General features: G+C 36.8%; 1 protein-coding gene across 1 annotated transcript in view; it reads left to right on the forward strand.

Moving 5' to 3' along the window:
• sorcs3a (sortilin related VPS10 domain containing receptor 3a) overlaps window positions 1–18621 on the forward strand; it is a gene marked incomplete at its 5' end in the record, with an annotated part of 249011 nt that overhangs the window by 208149 nt on the left and 22241 nt on the right. The window contains 4 exons of the mRNA XM_084402221.1: window positions 55–188; window positions 8969–9082; window positions 11126–11297; window positions 16924–17110. Coding sequence (XP_084258347.1) covers window positions 55–188; window positions 8969–9082; window positions 11126–11297; window positions 16924–17110 — 607 coding nt within the window. The remainder of the gene's footprint in view (window positions 1–54; window positions 189–8968; window positions 9083–11125; window positions 11298–16923; window positions 17111–18621) is intronic.

Raw genomic sequence — 18621 nt, forward strand, 5'->3', positions numbered from 1 at the left:
AGGGAAGGGAGGGGAGGGGGCAAAAAATTGTAGCTGACTTTAATATTTTCTTAGGGTGAGCCATGCATAATGGGTCAAAAGCAGATCTACATGAAGCGTCGTCCTGGAAACTACTGCATGGTGGGATGGGACAACTCCAGGATCCTTTCTGCAGAACCCTGCATCTGCAGAGCACATGACTTTGAGTGGTGAGTGAACAGCACACTTCACCAACTTAACCAGCTTAAAGGGTTAGTTCACCCAAAAATTTAAATTCTGTCAGTAATTACTCACCCTCATGTTGTTCCAACCGCGTAAGACCTTCGTTCATCTTCGGAACACAAATTAAGATATTTTTGATGAAATCTGAGCCATGTTTCACTCCTCCATAGGCTTCCAGTGTGACCGAAACTTGCTGGCCCAGAAAAGTTATTAAAGAGATCGTTAATATAGTCCAAGTGACTCCAGTGGCTCAATCTTAAGTATATCAAGCGACGAGAATACTTTTTGTGCGCAAAAACAAACAAAAATAACGACTTTATTCCACTATTCATTTCCTTCTCTCTGGATGTCTAGTTGGTTTGCGTAGTGTTTTTGCGCAGCGCGTCTGTGTTACACGTCACCACGTAGGCTCACTATTGGCCGACGCCGGTCATGTGTGTGTTGCGTGATGACGTGCAACACAGACGCGCAGCGCAAAAACACTACGAGGCCCAGAGAGAAGGAAATGAAAAGTGGAATAAAGTCGTTATTTTTGTTTGTTTTTGCGCACAAAAAGTATTCTCGTCGCATGATAAACTTAATGTAGTGCCACTGTAGTTACTTGGACTATTTTAACGATGTTTTAATAACTATTCTGGGCCGGTGAGTTTCGGTCACACTGGAAGCCTATGGAGGAGTCAAAATTCTGTCAGATTTCATCAAAAATATCTTAATTTGTGTTCCGAAGATGAACGAAAGACTTACATGGTTGGAACAACATGAGGGTGAGTAATTACTGACAGAATTTTCATTTTTGGGTGAACTAACCCTTTAAGCTTATTAGATCCAACAGCTGAATCTGTCAGGCTTTAGTTTAGAGTCCAGTTCTCACTATTACCTAACATAAACTATGACTTTTGCCTCAATAAACTCCTAATCACTGCTTATTAATAGCTAGTAAGGTAGTTGTTAAGTTTAGGTATTGGGTAGGATTGAAGAATGTAGGTGGTCATGCAGAATAAGGCATTAATATGTGCTTTATAAGTACTTATAAACATCCAATACGCTAGTAACATGCATGCTAAAAAGCAACTAGTTAATAGTGAGAATTGGACCCTCAACTGAAGCGTTACTGCTGAATCTAGTAGAATGAGCAATGATTCCCTGCGTACATGTATATCTTTTCCTCTGCTTCTGAAGAAACTGTCTTAAAAGCTTTCATTTACTTTAGATTTGCTCTGTTATTAATTTGATCTGACACCAATTAAAAGAAGGTCTCAAATGTAGACTGATTGTAATTATATGCTGATCACAGTTTTAGATGTTATCTTAATTTAGACATTTGATTATTATTATAGGTATGCTTATACTCATTCATTCACATTGCTGGTCACATTCTCACGAACTCACTAGTCTTAATATGATCAAAGTTGCAAACACTGATAATAATAAGAAATGTTACTTGAGCAGCAAATCAGCATATTAGAATGATTTCTGATGGAACATGTGACACCGAAGACTGGAGTAACGATGTTGAAAATTCAGCTTTGCCATCAGGAGTATTATAGTATTTTGAAATATTAAAATATAAATGTATAATAATATTTCGCAATATTACAGTTTATACTGTATTTTTATTAAATAAATGCAGCCTTTATGAGCATCAGAAACGCATTTAAAAAATAATAATCTTTCCGACCCCAAACTTTTGAATGGTAGTGTATGCCTGAAGCTCCCATATCAACCTCCCATTGGCCTTAGTATGAATCCAGGTCACAAATATATGCTAACATCATAATAAAACTACTCATAATATACTAGAGTTAACTAAAAGCAAAAACTGTTTAAACAGAGTAAGACCTGAAACTCTTTAAAACAGAGTTTTATATCCTAGTCTGCTCTTTAAGTGGGCTCGCAGGTATTTATAAAACCTTCATGTTTTGTTCACTGGGATCCAGGAGCTGTTTTCAAAGATCTCAGAATAGACATAGTGCTTCTACAGCAGTGGGCTGGTTAACCCCTTCTGTAGGGTCAGTGTAGATGGGATCAAGATGCATGACACAGACAAGCTTTTGAAGTCCACAGGGCTAAAAGAGGATGAGAAGATTGAGGTTCTTTATCATCATAGTCTTTTGTTGTCTGTCTGGAGCTCCTTTTAAAGTATATATAAATACTTTGGGATCTATATCATTTATCACATTTGCAGACCAAGTGTTCCATCTTCTTCCAACAACGCACCGTGTATCCTTACTTTCTCTTTAGTACATTCTCCTGTCCTGTTCAGTCTTGGTTTAGCAGTTAAAACCCTTGGAAACCCAGTGGAGGGATCTAAACATGCTTTCAGAGATGTGTTGATTCATCTTCTCTAAATGCAAGTAGTCCCCAAGATGCCTCTTTAATTTGCCCAGTACTTTGATATCATTTTTCATTAAACAATTCTTTGTTCAAAATATGAAACGGATGGACCCCCTAAAATGATGATTTCTTTGCGAGGACCTTCTTCACGAAATAAGAAAAATTCCTAAAGTCAGCTTGTGAATGTTAATGCAGCTTACAACTGAAATCAGCTGAAAATCGACATCTGGGATGACATCTTAACTTGTTTCTACATTGACTTGATTTTATCCTTTGAAGTTTGCACTTACATATTCCTGCCAGACTCTGTATATGTTTACACCATTACCTCTGCCGTCACAGTTATCTTCTCTTGATAACTGTGATAAATATATAATTCTGCATTCCATGTCATTTATATAAAAGCTCTGCAGCGCATAATTTGGAAGGAAACATTGATTCCCTTTTCTGTCAAGGGAAATGATTATAGAAACATTTTATCTTTGCTGCATTTATTTTTGACAGAGGGCAATCGAGAAAGGAAAGGAGCTTAGGAATTACTAAACAAGGCCATTTTGCAAGCTGGACTCAAACCTGCATGTTGAAATGAGCACTAGCCATTAAGGATTATTAGCCTTAACTAAGTGATTTAAACAATACATTTCAAGATGTTGTCTTACAAGCAGGACCTTAGCTATAGAGTGTCCGGGGTGCAGATTGCTGCTGTGGGATCTCCTTGGTTGAAATCACATTCCGGGTGAAGTTGTTGCAGGGGCGATTTTAAGATTCTGATATTAGGGGAGCTCAGGTCCCAAAGAGGGAATGATTAAAACAAAATATATGTAATATATATTTTGTATACCAGGGTAGGTAGGAACATTACAGTAGGTTCTACACTACCTATTAAGTCAATCCCTGAATGATGATTTCATATCAAATTATTTTAACTAACCAGCTAGTATTCATTCATATTCATTAAAGTCAGTAATTACTCATCCTCATGTTGTTCCAACCCTGTAAGACTTTCGTTCATCTTCGGAACACAATAGGGCTTTGACTCCGAACTTCGTTATTCGAAAAAAAAAAAAAAAAAAATTATATTCGAACAAATATTAGGCATCCTTTAATATTCGAACCTGTTATGGGCATTATTTTTTGTAAATGTGTTTGCTTGTAAACGTTGTTTTCAATTTAGATTCCGAGGCTTTTTCACGCCTGGTAAAGTTCGGTTGAATCGCACTAGAGTTCGTTTTCCCCATTGGTGCGGTTCGTTTGGGCAGGTGTGAATGCGGCAAACGCATTCAGGTGCGGACCAAACAAGCGTACCGAGACCTCCTCGAAGAGGTGGTCTCCAGTTGCCGTAGTCAGCTGCGCTGTGCATTATGGGATGAGGAGAAATGTTTGTTGACAGTTTGCACTTTAAGCATGGCAGCTCGCGGACAAACTTGGAGTTGTGAGGAGGTGCGGAGCCTGATAGAAATTTGGCCTGATGACCATATTTAGGTCCCAACTGTCAAAAACAATTTTAAAGAGAGAAAGGGCACAACATTACCTGATGGATCGTTGGTCATTTTTTTGGACGATGAGCATGTCACTGTTTAGCAACATTAATGCACGCCTCCTCCTGAAGTGACTTGCGATGCGCCTTCGCCGCGTGCAGTGCATTAACACATTATTTTCTAGCCGCATCCTCGCTTCATTATCAAAATATTATTGTTTGTCAAACTATATGGTGTAGACAAACTATATAATAAAATATGACCAGGGATACAATCAGCCCACACAGTCGTCTCTCCATAGTAAACAGTGGCGTGTTGTCTGCTGGATTTTCCACCCTCTTTGTTTACTTCCGGGAGTTCTGTTGGAATTTTCCTGCATGGTAATTCTGACCAATCGAAGTGCAGTTATGGAAATGCGTTCAAGACGCATCTGGCCAACGAGTGATGTGGATGTTGTCACTTGACTGCATTTTGGTTCATTTATCAACTCATAAACTGATTCGGACCAGAGCGATCAGTGTGGTGTGAAAAGGAACCAAAACGCCTGAAAAATGCTACAATGTATAATTTTTCGCCCTTGGTCCGGACCAAATGAACCGAACTACAGATGTGAAAGCTAGAGTACTCTTGCGTCTACAGTTGACACCTGGCCTCGAGTTCCTTACTTGTTCCCCTTACTAACTTCCTTGCTGCGCAGCAATAATCGACAAACAGACTTCAGCAAATGTCCTTTAAATGCTTTAATCACGGCCGGGGGATCTCAGACAAATTCCATTGAGAATCCCACCAGCAAACAGAAATACAACCGTTTTTATAGAATAGGGAGTATGGCAAAAATGTCATGAAACATTACATAATTTCCCTACAATTTGATTGGTTCTTCATAGACAAGTCCTCTTGTTACTAGGTAACCACAAGGTTTCAAGTTTAGACATCTGTCTAGTTTCATTTCCCATATTTGTTATTTTTACACTCACACAAGCAAAGTAAACGTTTTCGTCAAAGGGGAACATACATTTAAAAGCATATGAATGTTGTTCCTGCAAGAAAAACCAATGTTAGTTATGATTAATTAAAAAATCCATCACACATGATAACCTATCAATAAATGCACACACATTGCCCTCTGCTGCTGACGTTGGCACTGCTCTGCTACAGATTAAACACACTGAATAGCGCAGACTTAAAGATGGGGAGGAGCCGAAGCCTGCTGCTGTTTTCATATGAGTTTTAAAGGGGACTGAGGTGATCACGAATACGTGGACAGATTACGCCTCGGTTGAAATCGCGGGGAAGAAACGTCAACTCCTTTATTGATTAAAGTTTGAATGAAGTTAGGATTAGTTTTCCTGGAACACAAGTGAATGATTATACACTTTTTTTTCAGTGTAGATAAATCAAAGAACCATAATGCACAGTGTTATTGCATTTGCGTTTTTTTATTTTATTTTATTTTATTATTTTTTTTATAATGGATTTGTATGCGATTTGTACTTGCAATAGTTTGGATGATACAGATATGACAAACTACTAAACAGATTTAATTAGCATGTTCATTAATTACCAAATTTTACCCATTTCTGCTTTTTTATCTTAAATTAAATACAGCCAAGCTGTGGTACTTTGTTTCTGAACGAAGTCAAAGTTTAGCAGTCTAATTTAAGTCCATTAGCCGCTGTGATATTTTGTTTTAATATATTCATTGACCAGAAGAATTTGACCCACCTTTACATATTTCTTCCTGCATGTTTGTGATAGGAAAATGCTTGAAAAGAAAGTTTTGCTGAATTTGCTGTGAAACCACAGATAACTTTTAATTTGTTTTGAAGGGCCAAAAAGGAACTGGTGACATGATATGCAGAGTAATTATTCTGTGGAATATAATATATTGTCTCTTTCTATTAACTCTGCAACAGAGAGCTCAACTAATACGTTTAATTGGTTTAGGTTGTGGCGTAATAATTAAAAACACATCTTCTAGCTGCAGATATAAGATATGGGATGCTGACAGAATCACTGAGGATTGGGCAGAAGGAAATAACTTTTGTAATGCATTTGTTGTTAGCACATGTAATTAAGAATTCTTCATTTCTTGACCTGTAATAGATAATTGCAATATGTGTAGATAGTTAAACACAAGTTAGGCCATTTCGTAAAGGCTAGCAAGCTAGATTTGAAAGTATAATATCCCACCTTTCTGTTCAGAGCACTCTCTCCGAAGCCACACTTCAAAACTCATGAACGCACACAAGCAGCGTCACGAGAGACGGCGTTAAATCATTTCTCAAAGCACGTAGCATTACAATAATAATGAACATAAACAACTTGCAGTGCTCTTACTTGAACCACGTGACTGCTGCAGGCTCTGCCCTTCGAAGGGAGTAGGGCATAGGGATGCTCACGAGCAGTAAGCATGTCACTTATTGGGGTCATCTGGAAACATTTCCATTGTGTTCTGTTCCATTTGCAGCACGTTTCTGTATTTGGTTGTGTTGTAAGTATTTGGAGCACCCATGTGTTGTTCTTCAGTTGCAGCGCATTGAGCTCTCTCGGCCATCGTACTATGATTTGGGACACACTAATTCTAATTTTGAATACTATTTAGGATGAATTGTAAGCAAATGTGGACGCAGAATGATATTAGGATATTAATTACAGTTTTTTTTTTATATAAGAACAATGTAAAAACATGTATCTACATAATGTGCATTCTATCAAATTATTAAGTTTTAGCTGTTTATGTGTACAATTTGTCTTTTATAACAAAGGATTATTGTGCCGTCCTTGTCCAATACTGCCATTACACATTACATATTAATCATTTACAGCACTATTGAGTTCCTATTTGATTATGATGTAAATGAGACCCAGTAAACAATTACCGTCTTTCAACGTTGAAATATAGTTGAAAATATGTCGGTCCGCCTTGGACTGGTTTACGACATGATTTCAACTAAGTAGTTTCGGCCGGACTGTTTGACTACGTGTTTTTAACTGATCATCTAAGACAGGATAAGTCTGTTATAGATGCTAAAATAACGGAGAAAAACAAGCTACCAAACCATGTTCATTATTATCTCAAGTAAATTTAAAGAGTTTTACATATTCCATCAAGACTTTGAAGATCGATCTGTTTTCAACGTTGAAAAGTCGTAATTAGACGTTGAAGATTTATGTCCATTCAACGTCTAATAGACGACTTTTTACATGCGGAGTGACAGAGAAGTAGCCTGGAAATCCAGACCTAAATCTAAAAGATTAATGGTCTGGCGTCGACTAATGAAAATCGGCCAGCTCGAGGGGCGGCACCATGCATGCATTTGAAAATCTCACTGCACGCAATTGGATAACACTACGACCAATCACAACAATAAGCCCCATACGCTTAGCTACCAGCGGAACTAACTGGTAGATTATACTCTTACCGTATCCGGTCGGCAAAACAGCAAAAACGTCCTTCTTGCAAAGGAACGATTCGAGCGGCGTCTTCTGTTCCTGTTTTAGATAAAAAGCCAAGTCTAACTCGTTCATTGTAGCGGCCAAAGCCGTTTCAAACAACTTGTATTCATCCATAGCCATCTTGCAATGTTTACTAATGACTTCGACGTCAGAGCGCTGTCGTCATCTGTTTAGCTCGCCTCTGGCCCGCCTATATCAGATAACCCGATGTGATTGGTGCAGCTCAGATCGAGGGGCATATTTAATGAGCATCATTACTCGACACCAGAGTAACTCGCTGAGCAAATTCAACTTGTGCTCTCGCGAGAACTCTGGATTACCAGGGTAACAGAGAAGCACATCTCTGCTGGAAGTTATATTAAAGTTCAGAAGTGTCTATAATTTTTTCGATTTTCATTTAGTCATTTTCACATCACGATCTACAGTAAGAGTAGCTTTAGGTGTCATTACTAAACTTTGTCTTGCAAATTGTAATTCAGAAACTATCCATTTCTTCTTACTTATATCAAAGGAATTGAATGATAACTTGTATTCACAAGTATGAAATATCATGACCCTCATACATCATTACTAACACTGAATATCAAATATCCACACCATCACACATTATACCAAAATCCACTTCAAAGTTGATCAACGTTTTATTCCATTAATGTTTTAACATTAAGGATGTTTCAGTTTTCAAGATCAAGTCATCAAAAGTGTCACTAATTAAAGAATTTCTCATTCATACTCTTTCTAAACAAGACAGACGGCCCATTTCATTGTGTGTAGACAAAGACATGTTGCATCTTTTGAAATGTTATGTTCTTTTGAGCATAAGATATGAAACACAGCTAAATGGTGTGAACACTTCTTTTTTTTAAAGGAATAATCTGAGCGCTAGCACACAAATCTTTTAAAGCTTGAATCTTATCTGAGTGCTGGATTGGAACTGCTCATAATTAAAAACCCAAATGCCTGATGCCAAGAGGGACCATGTGGTCTGCTGGGTTTTGTTGTGGATCAGTAATTAATTGATAAATCAAAGTCACCGGTGATATATGAACAGACATTCACTTCAGCAGGTTCCAAGGCTTCTGGGAGGAGAGAGAATTGAAAGACATTTAGGACATACGTTGAAGCCTGCAGCTCTCAGAGCCGAAAAGACATTTATCATTCCAGAATTAATACATCTCAATGGCTGCAATTGTCTCAAGGGCATAAAAAGGGACACGCTTGAATACAAGATGTGCTGCTGTGCACGAATGAAAGGATGTATAAGTAGTTAGGAGAATGTTTTACAGGATAAAAAATGACGGAGAAGAGGAGGGTACGGCATGAGGAAATGTCGCAAACCAGATTTGAACTTGTGTTGACCTTGTGCGAAACTAGTCAACGTGGATTGAATTTATGTTTTTAAGAATGGACTGATATATCAAATAACACTGAAAATAAATGGAGCACAGAAATAAGTTTTCTTCTTCAGTAGATGAGAATTGTTTCGTCTTTTGTAGTGATTATGGCTTTGAGAGGAGAGGAGATGGAAACTGTCTGCCAGCATTTTGGTTCAACCCTTCCATGGTGTCTCAAAGCTGCAGCCAGGGGCAAAACTACCTCAACAGCACAGGGTAAGAAGCATTTACACACACATACGGATCTTATTCTGTCATGCTGGAATTTTACTTTCCTTGGTGGGACATTTGGTCGCTGATGGCTAAATCGGACCCCCAAACACAGTTGCTCAGCTATTAAAATGGCTTAAATAGCCATACTTCTGTAATTTTCACATAAAGCTAATTATAATGACTAGACTAACATCATAAACCCTGTCCCTACTTAATAGCCTTTTTCTGTTCACCAAAAAAAAAAAAATTATATATTTTTTTATATATAATATAATTTGAGTTAACATTTATTTTAAGTAACAGAAATAAAAAAATTATTAATTTTAGCATTTTATAAAAGTCTGATTTTTATAATAGTATATATACAATATTTTATATATTTTATATTTTTAAAGCCTTTAATAATATTTATTTGTATTAATAATAATAAAAATACAAAATATGTATAAAATAAAAAGGGAATTTGAATAAATATTATAGGAAAATTAAATATATATTCTTATTTTTATATTTTTTATTTATTTCATATATTTTATAATACATAAGAAAAGAATTATTAACTTAGATCCCACATCCTAATAATCATTTATTTTTCCTGTGTTCATTGGGATAAAGTAGAGAGCATTTTGTGAAACAATTCAATCAGACTTGCACTAATCTTGTTTTAGGAAAGTGGTTATTTTTAATTAAGTGTACCATGATTTAAACTTATTGTGCTGATGAGCAGGCACAAGCCATATTGATGTGAGCAGGTTTTAAACTTCCTGGAGATTGTGGCGTCCGTCTTTACGACAACTTTCTAGACAGACAATCCATACAAAGAGACCTAGCTGGACAGATAACACTGTGTAATGGAAAGACTTCATTTAAACCTAATTTGAAAACCAACATCAGTAAGAAAGCATGTCCATTCAGAGCAAAGAGCGCAAGATTACAGACAAGGGAAGAGAAAGAGAAATAACACGATTATCATTTCCAGAGCCGGCACATAAATTGTGGCCAAAACCGATTCATCCTGAAAAAACATCCTTGCACAAAGAGTGTTGTATCCAAATGGATAAATACAGTGACCTATAAGTATTCAGACACTAAAGTCACACTTTAAAGGTATACTCCACTTTTTTTGGAAATAGGCTCATTTTACAACTCCCCCAGAGTTAAACAGTTGAGTTTTTCCATTTTCGAATCCATTCAGCCGATCTCCGGGTCTGGCGGTACCACTTTTAGCATAGCTTAGCATAGATCATTGAATCGGACAAGACCATTAGCATCTCTCTCAAAAAAATGACCAAAGAGTTTCGATATTTTTCCTATTTAAAACTTGACTCTTCTGTAGTTACATCGTGTACTGAGACCGACGGAAAATGAAAAGTTGTGATTTTCTAGGCTGATATGGCTAGGAACTATACTCTCATTCCTGCGTAATAATCAAGAAACGTTGCTGCCGTACCATGAGTGCAGCAGGCGTAATGATATGACGCAGCGCCCGAAAATAGTCCCCAGCTCCGTAACTTCCAGCGTGACCGGGACCAAGTTTGTCTAACCTATTAGTCCTATTTTCAGGCGCTGCGTCATATCATTACGCCTGCTGCACTCATGGTACGGCAGCAAAGTTTCTTGATTATTACGCAGGAATGAGAGTATAGTTCCTAGCCATATCAGCCTAGAAAATCGCAACTTTACATTTTCCGTCGGTCTTAGTACACGATGTAACTACAGAAGAGTCAAGTTTTAAATAGGAAAAATATTGAAACTCTTTGGTCATTTTTTTGAGAGAGATGCTAACGGTCTTGACCGATTCAATGATCTATGCTAAGCTATGCTAAAAGTGGTACCGCCAGACCCGGAGATCGGCTGAATGGATTCGAAAACGGTAAAACTCAACTGTTTAACTCTGGGGGAGTTGTAAAATGAGCCTATTTCCAAAAAAATTGGAGTATCCCTTTACAATACACGAATGCATTGGAGTCAGATAATATCAAACCGTCAAATCTTTTATTTCAAAAGAAAGACACATTTTAAAGCTAGTTTTTGTGTGTGTTCCAGGTATCGTAAAGTGGTAGCGAATAACTGCACAAAAGGAGTGAAGGAGATGTACTCGGCCAGGAAACAGCAGTGTCCGAGCCGCCCTCCACGAGGTTTAGTCCTGACAACCCGTGACGACAAACTCACAGCCAACTTGGGCAGCAATGTGACCTTCCTTCTGCGACTGGAGGAGGTGAGATCTGAATCTGAGAAACTCCAACCTGACGCTAATGGAAAATATCAGATTCATTGATCTGATAATATAAAGTGCAGCATGGCCAGAAGCTATAATTATGGGCCTGGTATTGAGTCAAGACCTAAATTATGCAGTAGTAATTATTAAATTGATGTGCTAACTCCATATGAAAAGGTGATCAACAGTTGAGTTGTTCTCAAATGGCTTTACTTCAGGATTGAGATTTCAAGTGGTGACATGATATAATTTGTATTATTATTTTTGTTCTTAAAAAGGTCCTTAAAATTACAATGTTTCACAAATTTTACAACATAACAGTGTTAAATTCTCATATACTTTGCATATTAAAGGCCCAGCAGTGTGCAAAATAGTACTTTTAAATGATTAAATATACAAATATTAGTATCAGTCAGGTCACCGATACATTTATGGCAAAATTCAAGACACAGACTTTGGCATTAACGCTAAAAAGAAATGGGAAGCATTTTAAAAGTTGATAAGCGTGTTTATTTTGCTGTCCTACTAATGCATGATTATATTTTTAGATGCATTTTTTTCATTTGTATTTAACATGCTGACAACCCTATATCAGAACAGAAATGCAACCCATTTTTATGTCACAATCCACTATTTGAGAAGCACTGATTTAGACACGGTATTTATTGGATTTTATTATAATGTTCCATTTGTAGACATTAGATAACTACATTAGTTGAATTAGTACATGAACTAACAATGAAATATACTTTAGTAAGCTAGAGATTTTATCAGGTTTTTTTTTTTTTGTGTTTTTTTTTTGTGATGTTGAAATTGCTTGATGAGAATCATGAAATTTCAGTGGTATCAAAGATTTTGAACTTCATTCAAAGCAAAAATTACTATTGTGATGTATATCATTATTGTGAAATAAGATTACTCATAGCGTAAAATCGCACAACCCATAAAGCCTACATTAGCATACAAAAGTCATTTTAAAGTTAAGATCAGATAGAAAACCACCTAAAGCAAAAAATTATTTTTAAAAACAGTTGGTTTTTACTGTGGGTTTTGCAGCCAATTATGATTTTACTGTGCCGTTTGTTATTATGGTCTTAGATATTTTATATTAACCCTCCACCAAATGACACAATCACAAAATTAACTATGAGTGGTCACTGTACTTGACGGTCTTCCGAGACTTCCTGACCAGTGTGGCTAAGTGAGACTATCACCAAGCTCTATATGTGAGCGTTTACGCACACACATGGGTCATTTTGACATTCTAGAATCTTTCCCTAATTCTGTGTCCCCCGCTCCGAGCTGTGCTGGAGCTCTGGCAGATGAAAAGCCTTCACTCCTACAGATGGGATAGTGCAAGCCGGATTCATATTACAACCCTACTGGGGAATAGCTTTTCATTGATGTGCAGTGCACACACATGGTCACACATACTCTCTCTTGGTGTCTTTCTCTCTCAAACAAACACACACACACACACACACACACACACACACTCACGCTCATTCCAGGTAAAGTGTTTCTCCCCAGGCGTCTCACCACAGAAGAGTTGTCACATTACAGTATGATGAGATGAGAAAATGAGGGCTTATTCCTTTCATTAAGAGAGCTAGTAAAAGAGAGAGAGAGTGAGAGAGAGAGAGAGATAGTGAGATGAGCTAAGAATTCCACCTATCTATATTCATGAGGGTCAGAGCTGGGGCTGTTTCTTAGGCAAATCAAATGGACCTTAATATTTAATGCCTTTAAGGTGCAACAGTTTTTTTTTTTTTTTTTCATAAAACCTTTGCTTCACAGAATATAAAAAAATGAACAAAGTTTGTAAAATAATACAGAAAATACAGGAAAAAAGTAATACAGTGGTATTGTGAAATATTGTTATAATTTAAAATAACCGGTTTCATTCTTAATATATATAAAATGTCATTTATTCTTGTGAGTCTTCACTGCCACATGATCCTTCAGAAATCATTCTAATATGATGATTTGCTGCTCAATTTGATTTATTTTTTGGTATTATTATTATTATTATCAATGTTGAAAACAGTTGTGCTGCTTAATATTTTTTTTTTTAGGAAACCGTGATTCTTTACTGAATAGAAAGTTAAAAATAGCAGCATATTTGAAATATTTTTTTTCTTTTTCTAATGTTATACACGGCTTTACTGTCACTTTTGATCAGTTTAATGCATCCATGCTGAATAAATGTACTAATTTCTTCCAGACTAACCCCTAACTTTTTTAAGTTTTACCATATCACATTATTTTGCTTAATAAATATTTGTCATATGTTGATATTGTTGTACTTGACAACCCGATAAAAATGTAAATTAAAGGGATGGTTCGGAGTAATTTCAACCTAGGGTCCTTTGCACCATGACCTCGAGCCAAACACCCCCCAGAAGCCTTTTTTCCCTTGGTCGAACGTTATTAAAGTTAGAGCTTATTTCGAGATATCAGCCGAATGGCTTAGTGCAGGCGCTAATGGATCCAAGGTTGTATCTCGTAAAATACCCCACTAATAATGCCCAGAATGGTACCAAACTTCTACAGTAGTACAAATAGGTTCTGTACTCATAAAACGATTTGGAATGGGAAAGTTTGTAAGTACATCAGGAGTTTATTTAAATAACACTTAGTTATGGCTATTGTTACCGCTAACCCGGACGTCGACGTCACTTCAGTGGTTTGGGAAAAGCACGTAAAAGTCCTGGCAGAAAGCGATGCATAAGGATGTAGTGTAACGACGCCCAGTTCCAGGAATGCACTAATATTTTGTTGGTAGTACCAGTTTGCAACTATTATTAGTTAACACTAAGTTGTCAACACTCCGGAAAAAAATACATTTCTATGGAGTGTTAAATTCACTAGCTTGTCCCTTACACTTGTGAGTTTTGCAAAGGACTTTTACGGCCTTTTCAGTGACCTTGACGTCCGGGTAGCATAAGCCATCAGGCAAGTGTTATTTAAATAAACTCCTGATGTACTTACAAACTTTCCAATGCCTCGTTTTTTGAGTACAGAACCTATTTGTACTACTGTAGAAGTTTGGTACCATTCTGGGCATTATTAGTGGGGTAATTTATGAGGTACAACCTTGGATCCATTAGCGTCATCCATAAGCCATTCGGCTGATATCTCTAAATAAGCTCTAACTTTAATAATGTTCGACCAAGGGAAAAAAAGCTTCTGGGGGGTGTTTGGCTCGAGGTCATGGTGCAAAGGACCGGCTGAAATTACTCCGAACCATCCCTTTAAGGAAATCATTCATTCATTCATTCATTGGTGCTGTGAATCAGTTGGAAATAGCTGCTGGGTGCATTTCCCTTAAAATTGACTGTCTGGACATGATCTCAGCACAAACTGTGTCCTTACCATCATTACTTACACAAACTCTTTCTCCTCTCAGTCATGTTTTCCTTTCTCCTCCCACAGTGTAGTTTTGATTTTCTGCACAAAGTGGCGTGGAATATCTTAAAAGCGACCCGGTGCACATGCTTCCGCAGAAACGCACAGAGGCGGGCCACTTCTCACAGTCAGCAGTGCCTAAAAGCAAAACAGACAGGAATAAAGCAGCCAGCTTTGGATTTGTCATTATGCAGGGCATAAACACCCTCTTTCCGTCATGTGCTGCTAATGCAGTGTTACAAATTAATATCCCAATAGCATTAGCGTACAATGTACTAACGGCGGAAAGAGAGAAAGGAGAGGGATTTGGGGAAGCGTAAGCACGGATTTGGGAATATTGCACACACATGCATGCGTTTAAGCGTTCCTTCTCTCATGGCACGGGACACCCATAATCTGGAATGGTTCAAAGCATGGGCTCATCTCAACTTCCTGCTCCTCTAGCAGTTTAATCTGCATAACTAGTGCTAACGGTTGATTTTGGTGCAGATGTTTCAGGAGTTGCACCAGAGGCCTTTCAAGTGTCAGAAGAAATGCAAGGCTTATAAGATCCGATATCTGGCCTTTTATTCAGTCAGGGATATGAATTTTACATAGTTAAAAAGGATTTCCATTTTTTCCGACCTGAGTTGCGTAAATCTGAGGGGTGAGAAAAAATTACTGCATTTTCGAATATTATTAGTGATAGTGATAATGAATGGGGACAAAAAAAAAAAAGTGCCTTCTTTTTTGTACTTAGCTGATCACATGCTTGAAAATAGACTTACAAATATATAATGACATTTTACATCTGTTCATATTAATTTAATTAATCTTTTAATATGAATGAATAGTTCAGCCATGAAACTCTATTCGTGTTCTGATTGGTTTGTTCAATGTTATGTTCCCAGCCAATCGATTCCACGTATCACGATTTCCCAATATAACCGCAACACATCCAAACGAATGCGCGCTATGCAAATTCTCATTCTACCCCTCCACCTCCCCAGAGCCACCTGCCTAGATCTGCTACGGGGGGTCTCATAGCAGCAACCATAGCCAAGACTAAACCTATATTCTATAAATGTTTTACAAACTATCCAAGAGTTGTCATGACTGAACTAGTTAAAGCTAAAAAGTTCTGCTTACCTTAAAGGGATAGTTTACCCAAAAATTAAACATCTGTCATCATTTACTTACTCAAGTTGATCCAAACTTGTATGATTTTCTTTCTTCTGCTGAGCACAGAAGAAGATATTGTGAAGAATATGGGTCATCAAACCCCATTGACATGAAAATAATACAATGGAAGTCAATGGGGCCCATCAATTGTTTGATTACCCATAAATGTAAATGATGACCGAATTGAACTATCCCTGTAATATCTGACTCAAACATGTTCAGACAGAGTCAGACATTTTGTCTTTTTTACTCTTTATGTAACATTGGTGTTAGAAAAATGAAAAACACTTGTCACTTTTGACTTTCAGTAATCTGATAAGCTAGATGCAGGAAAACTGTCACCATTAAGCCAAGAAATGGGTTTTATTTTACCATAACGTTAAACAGTCTCCGCTTTGTAGCAGAATGAAGTATGATATGCTAATTTTGTATAAATCTTATTGTATTATTTAGTTAAAAGTGTACATATGGCAGAGTGTTATGCCTTTTTGGATTGGAATAAATAGTAAGAAATCGGTTTGATTGAGGATTCATGTTTTCCCACTTGACAGCGGACTCACTCACAGCCGTACGAGCCACATTTACGCTTATATTCCGTGTGCAATATCCTGTCTCATAAACAGTAATTATGATTGCGGTGGATTGCATTTGACCCGTTAGGATATCTGAGATTTCACTGTATGCAAAACAAACACAATATAAAGTATCAAATATATATTACATATCAAAAGTAATTTGACTGCTTCCCACAGGAAGTTGAAATGCATGCTGAGAGGTAATTCATTTGATACAATGACTGTTTTCTCTGTAAATAAGCGGCTCCTGTCTCCGATTTCATACACTTCATTTCATATGTGAGGCAGAGTTATAGCAGGAATGAACTCAGGTGCTGAAAACAATGCTTTGTGTCTGAAAACAGATGGGACAGTGTCTGTGTAAGCAGAATGGTGACGTTACCCGCAGCTGTTTTTGGTCGCAGCTGCCAGACACCGTCATTAAGGAAAGTGTGCTAAAGAGTTGTTGTAATAATTCGACTTGGCTCCGTGTGTTGTTTTAGGGCGACTCCATGAGGACGAACATTCAGCTGGACTTTGGGGACGGGACGGCGGTGTCCTACTCTAACCTGAGCTGGACGCAGGAGGGCATCAGGCACGTGTACCGCAGTGCTGGGATCTTCAGAGTAACGGCGCTGGCGGAGAACAGCCTCGGGTTCGACACCTCATCCCTCTACCTGCATGTGACGTGTAGGTTTCACACATACACACAAACGAGTGCCTACTTCAGGGTTTATTTTTATTCTGCAGGATGATGGGATGTCATTTCAATCGCATTGTATTACCTTCTCCATTTTTCCGAGGTACCAAAAGTTAACATTTTATGAGGGAACATTATATAATATAATTATAGAATTTTTGCCTTTCTAAATGTCATTTCATGAATAAAAAGTCAGAGAACAGATTTTTAATTCGGGTTTATTTTTCCTACCTCATTGGCAAAGTCACTAAATTTCATTAAATTTTGCTAGATTCACCCTTGTAAAAAAAACAAAACAAAACAAAACGGTACACTTTAACATACTTTAAAAAAAGTACTTTTAAACAATGTATTAAAAAAGAATATACTTTAGTGTGAACTGAATGTAGTTTTCTGACACACAATTGTATGTTAATTGCAATTAAATGAAAATGTATTATAGATTAAATTTATATTTAATGCATTTAGCTGAATTGTTAAGTGTTTTTTATCTTCATGTGTAATTTTATAATTAATTCTATTTTCTTTGAAATATGATCTATGGTAAACTAAAATAGACTCAATTTAATTTCCACTTGTATGTCATGTATATAAATATATATTTGTAATTACACATTTTTAATGATGAAGTTGCAATTTAAATTGTTAGCTTTAAATTCAATATCAAATAACAATTTAATTTGATAATCAAAAAAACACTTTTTAAAATGTATGTGTGTTAAGAAACATATTCATTCAAATGTACTCTCTTTGAGTACACTTAAGTGGCATTTTATTTCATTAATATAATATTGTATTATATGTAAGACCGTTTTAAGCACACTTCTTTCTCACAAGGGTATGCTTAAAACCCGAAAAGACAAAAACTAATTCTGAAAACAAACTAATTCAGGGTAAGAAACTAATTTAGGATATGTTCTCTGAAACATCCATCCATCCATCCATCCATCCATCCATCCATCCATCCATCCATCCATCCATCCATCCATCCATCCATCCATCCATCCCCATTATTGCTTCATGTTTTAAGGATGTTTATATATTTTTAAATAGATTTAGACTTAGAGATTGATTTAGACAATCTCTGATACATTATATTTGAATAAAAAGCTTTATCAGTCTAATTGACCCATTTATTAACTAATGTTCTACCCTTTTTAGCTAGCAAAAAATACTTAAAGACTGTCTTGTCTATTCTGTTAAATAATAAAGCACATTTATACAGAAACAATTGTTAGCGCCACAGGCAATAAAGTGGCAGAAGACTGGTATGCAAACTTTGAATAAACATCTCTTAAAGGGACAGTTCACCCAAAAAGGAAAATGTTGTCATCGTTTACTCACCCCCTCAATTTGTTCCAATCCTGTATGAATTTCTTTCTTCTGCTGAACACAAAAGAAGATATTTTGAAGAATACGGTTAACCAAACAGTTGATGGACCCCATTGACTTCCAAAGTAGGAAAAAAATACAACTGTCTGGTTACCAATATTCTTCAAAA

This window comes from Rutilus rutilus (assembly GCF_951802725.1).
Source record: "Rutilus rutilus genome assembly, chromosome: 2".
In the NCBI taxonomy this organism is placed as follows: Eukaryota; Metazoa; Chordata; class Actinopteri; order Cypriniformes; family Leuciscidae; genus Rutilus; species Rutilus rutilus.